This window comes from Sceloporus undulatus, chromosome 2 (genome assembly GCF_019175285.1).
Source record: "Sceloporus undulatus isolate JIND9_A2432 ecotype Alabama chromosome 2, SceUnd_v1.1, whole genome shotgun sequence".
NCBI lineage: Eukaryota > Metazoa > Chordata > Lepidosauria > Squamata > Phrynosomatidae > Sceloporus > Sceloporus undulatus.
The window spans coordinates 97,842,208-97,845,960 of NC_056523.1; the positions used below are offsets into that span (position 1 = coordinate 97,842,208).

A 3,753-nucleotide genomic window follows, 5' to 3' on the forward strand; every position below is an offset into this window, starting at 1 on the left:
TGATGCCTGCCTTCAGCCATCCATTCATCCCTCCCTCCCTCCTTCCATTCATTCATTCAGCCGCTCATTCATTCAGAGCTGGAGGGGGAGGGAGGGAGGGAGGGAGGGAGGGGGGTCTGGAGGGCCCCCTCCTTTCCCAGGCGGTGTATATCTATATAAGGGCTCCCAGGGCAGTCGTGTGCCCAAGTCCAGCCTCGCACGACCGGCACCGCCGCCCAGAGGCCGCCGGGCGCCTTCCTCCTCCTCCTCCTCCTGCTGCTCCTGCTGGGTCTTCAGGTGAGAGGCGGGCGGAGGCAGGCAGGGAAGAGGGCCCGGCCGGGGGAAGCCCAGGGAAGAAGGAGAGCCCCCAAGATCGCGCAGCCTGCCTGCCTCCCTCCCTCCCTCCCAGGGCCCCAGAGCCTTTGGCCAGGGCTCCTCCTTTCCCAGCACCTGCCCCACATTTCATGGCTTCTTCTTCCTGAAGCTCCTGCCTTTTGCAGTGTCTTTTGCCTTTTGACCCCAAGGTGCCCAGGCGTCCTCCTCTTCCAGGACCTGCCCTACTTTCCCGTCTTCTCTCCAGGAGGAATTCCCCAATGCGCTCTGTTTGGAGCATGCCTAAGAAGCATGCCTTGGTCTTCATACTCGTGCTTTCTTGAGCTTTTCTTTGGTCTTGTCTTCCATTCTTCTTTGACCGTCCTCCATTCTGCGGTGCCTTGTCCTCCTTTGCGGCCAGGACCTCTGCTCCCCCTGCCCAGGGCAGAGGCAGCCTAGCTTAGACCCAGGTTTGAGAGAGAGAGAGAGCAGTCCTGTCACAGGACTATGACCCCCCCTCCCCCTTTATTTTCTAGTTTATTAAACTGGCTTTTTTCTGTTTAATACTAGTTTTATTCTATTTTAATGCTCATTTCTGTGTGTTTCTCAGCGTGTTGTTCTTTTAAGTGATAAGCAGCTTGGAGTCCCAACGTTGGGGAGACAAAGCAGGCTATGAATATGTTGTTGTGCGCCTTCAAGTCCTTTCTGGGGCATGGCAACCCTAAGGCAAACCTGTTTTCTGGGCAAGATTTGTTCAGAGAGGGTTTGCCCTGAGGCTGAGAGAGTGCAACTTGCCCAAGTCATAGTCCAGCGCACAAATCTAATAATAATAATAATAATAATAATAATAATAATAATAATAGATTTTTGTGGGTTTTTCTAGAAGAGTTTATTCCTGACGTTTGACCAGCATCTGTGGCTGGCATCTTCAGAGAATGTGGCTGGCATCTTTCTTTGAAGATGCCAGCCACAGATGCTGGCAAAACATCAGGAATAAACTCTTCTAGAACATGGCCGCAGAGCCCGAAAAACCCACCATGAAAGCCTTCGACTTCACAATAATAATCATACTTTAGCCTTACTTTGGAATTCTTTTTAAAACATAGATTTAAAAAAATAAAAAAAATGAAAATCTCTATTCAACATTGGTACTATTTTAAAATAATTTGTGTCTATGTTTTTCTTCCCACTACCACCCTCTTTCCCAGCCTCTTTTTCTGTCTATTCCTTTGCTTTAAATCATGATCACCACAAGATATCTCTTTTGCCTCTCTCCTCGCAGGATGGAGACCAGCTCTTCAGATCTCGACAACAGCAGTGAAGTGTCCTTTTGCCTCACGGATGATGAAGTCAGCAGCCTCCAGATCCCTTCCTTGGCCTCCTCCAAGGGTCTCTCTTCCCCAGAGCACAGCCCTGTCAAGGGGCAGGAAGAGAAAGACCGGAAGAGGCGAAGGGGCCGCACCAAGGTCAAGAATGAAGCTGTCCTTCACACCATCAAGAAGACCCGGCGGGTGAAGGCCAACGACAGGGAGAGGAACCGCATGCACAACCTCAACGCAGCCCTGGATGAGCTCAGGAGTGTCCTGCCCACCTTTCCTGACGACACCAAGCTGACCAAGATTGAGACCTTGCGCTTTGCTCACAATTACATCTGGGCCCTGTCGGAGACGCTGAGGCTGGCTGACCAGTGCCTCCAGAAGCCTCCCAAGGAGATGGTTCTGCCCAGCTACCTGAGCTCTGCAGATCATCCGCCCAGCCCCGGTAGTGATGCCGGCTCCTGGATCTCCACAGCATCTCCGGCCACCTCTTCTGCCCTGTCTGCCTGCACCTCCAGCCCTAGCAGCCCGGCATCCTCTGAAGATTATTGTTATGGACACACAGATCACCTCTTCTCCTTCCACAGCCTCCCAAAAGACTTGTTGCAGAGCACTTCTTGCTTTATGCAGTACCATTAGACTGTAAAGGAAGTTTTTTACATCGTGCGGTGTCCCCACTGCAATGAAAGTCCCCCCATTATCAGTGATCCTACTCTGGCAGCTTGTTCTGGTTGGGTTGTAGATGCTCAGCAAGTTTTGAACCATTACTGCCAGAATCCCCCTTGTTGGTTGGGGGATTCTGGGAGATGTGATCCAAAAGGTAGCTTTCCCAATCTCTGGGTTTAGCTCTAGATACTCACATGTTGTACTTTGGTTTTTCAAATCAAAGCTTCGTAGATCTGTCATTTTCAATCCAAAGGTCACAAACAGATCAAGCTAGGAAGGATATAATAAACAAATGTGTAACGTAAGTCTTTGGTACATATAGTCTTTTGATCAAATCACCAAGTGATAACTGTGGCAGCAGATCCCATTTTTGATAGTTTTCTCCCACCTTGCTTTCTAAGGATTTTCTTTCTTTTTCTCCTTCACCCTCTTTTGTGTGTGTGTGGGGGGGGGGGACACATCACAAATCCCACTTTGTTTCTTTCATTTCCAGTGACCTGAGCTCTTAGGCATCAATATGATTTTGAAAAGGGAAGAAAGGGGACAGATTTGCTGCTGCAGACGAGGTGAAAAGTCAATTTTACAATTTGTAGAACTCTAATGAAGAAAAATGAGCATGAAAATTAGGTTTGAACGCCTTGACAATACACTGAAAAGGCTTAGGGAGGGCTGATTCGGCTGGGTGCACAGGGTCTCCTGCTAGAGACTTAGCACACCAAATTCTCAATAAATTCTAAAGGCGTTGGGTGGAGCTTTGCTTCTCCCAGACAGGGCTCTGGATCTGACATGATCAGTCCCTAAACAGGGTAGACAAGGAACTAGGTCCATGCAATATGAATCGTGACCTCCATTACTTCTGTCTTGTTTTCGAGTAGCACTAGATGTGGGGCACTCACTGTCTGTGTCTGATGCTAGTTTAATTTATTCAGGAACTTTGATTCATACGGAAATTGTATTTTTGTACATAAAGAGATTTATTCCTTTTATTATGTCCACAATATCTTAAAATGAGATGCTGTACTTTTCATTTTTTTTAAAAAAATGTTGTAAATAAATATTTTTAACATTTGTAACTTCAGTGCATATGGATTAATCTTCCCGCCCCCCATTTGCAACTATATAAAATGAACCCACGTTTTCAGAAAGAGGTGGTAAAAGATTTTCTTGAGTGAGCTGAAGAAAATTTGCTGGGGCACAAACATCTGAAATAAAATTTAAAAGACCTATGAAGAAATCCATATCCATTTTCGTCAAAGAATTCTCCTACATCACCTAAATAAAAATGCAAGGATAAGCCACACAATAAAGCGACTTAAAGCTGGTGGCCATGGTTTAGCTCTCAGCAAGAGACTACCTGTGGGGGTACACATACTAAAAAAGAGAGAATTCTCTTTGGTGTAGTGAAACATCAGCTGGCAACAGATTTTCAAAGAAAAAGGGATTAAAAGGGATCAATAAAAAGTGACAATTATGGAGAGAA

At 46.8% G+C, this 3,753-nt stretch overlaps 1 protein-coding gene across 1 annotated transcript; it reads left to right on the top strand.

The window, feature by feature from the left end:
• The first annotated feature begins 201 nt into the window (after window positions 1-201).
• Window positions 202-3,284, top strand: NEUROG1 (neurogenin 1). The gene is made up of 2 exons (XM_042453267.1): window positions 202-276; window positions 1,574-3,284. The coding sequence occupies exon 2, from the start codon at window positions 1,575-1,577 to the stop codon at window positions 2,244-2,246; it is 672 nt and encodes a 223-aa protein (XP_042309201.1). The 5' UTR covers window positions 202-276; window position 1,574; the 3' UTR covers window positions 2,247-3,284.
• The last annotated feature ends 469 nt before the right edge of the window (window positions 3,285-3,753 follow it).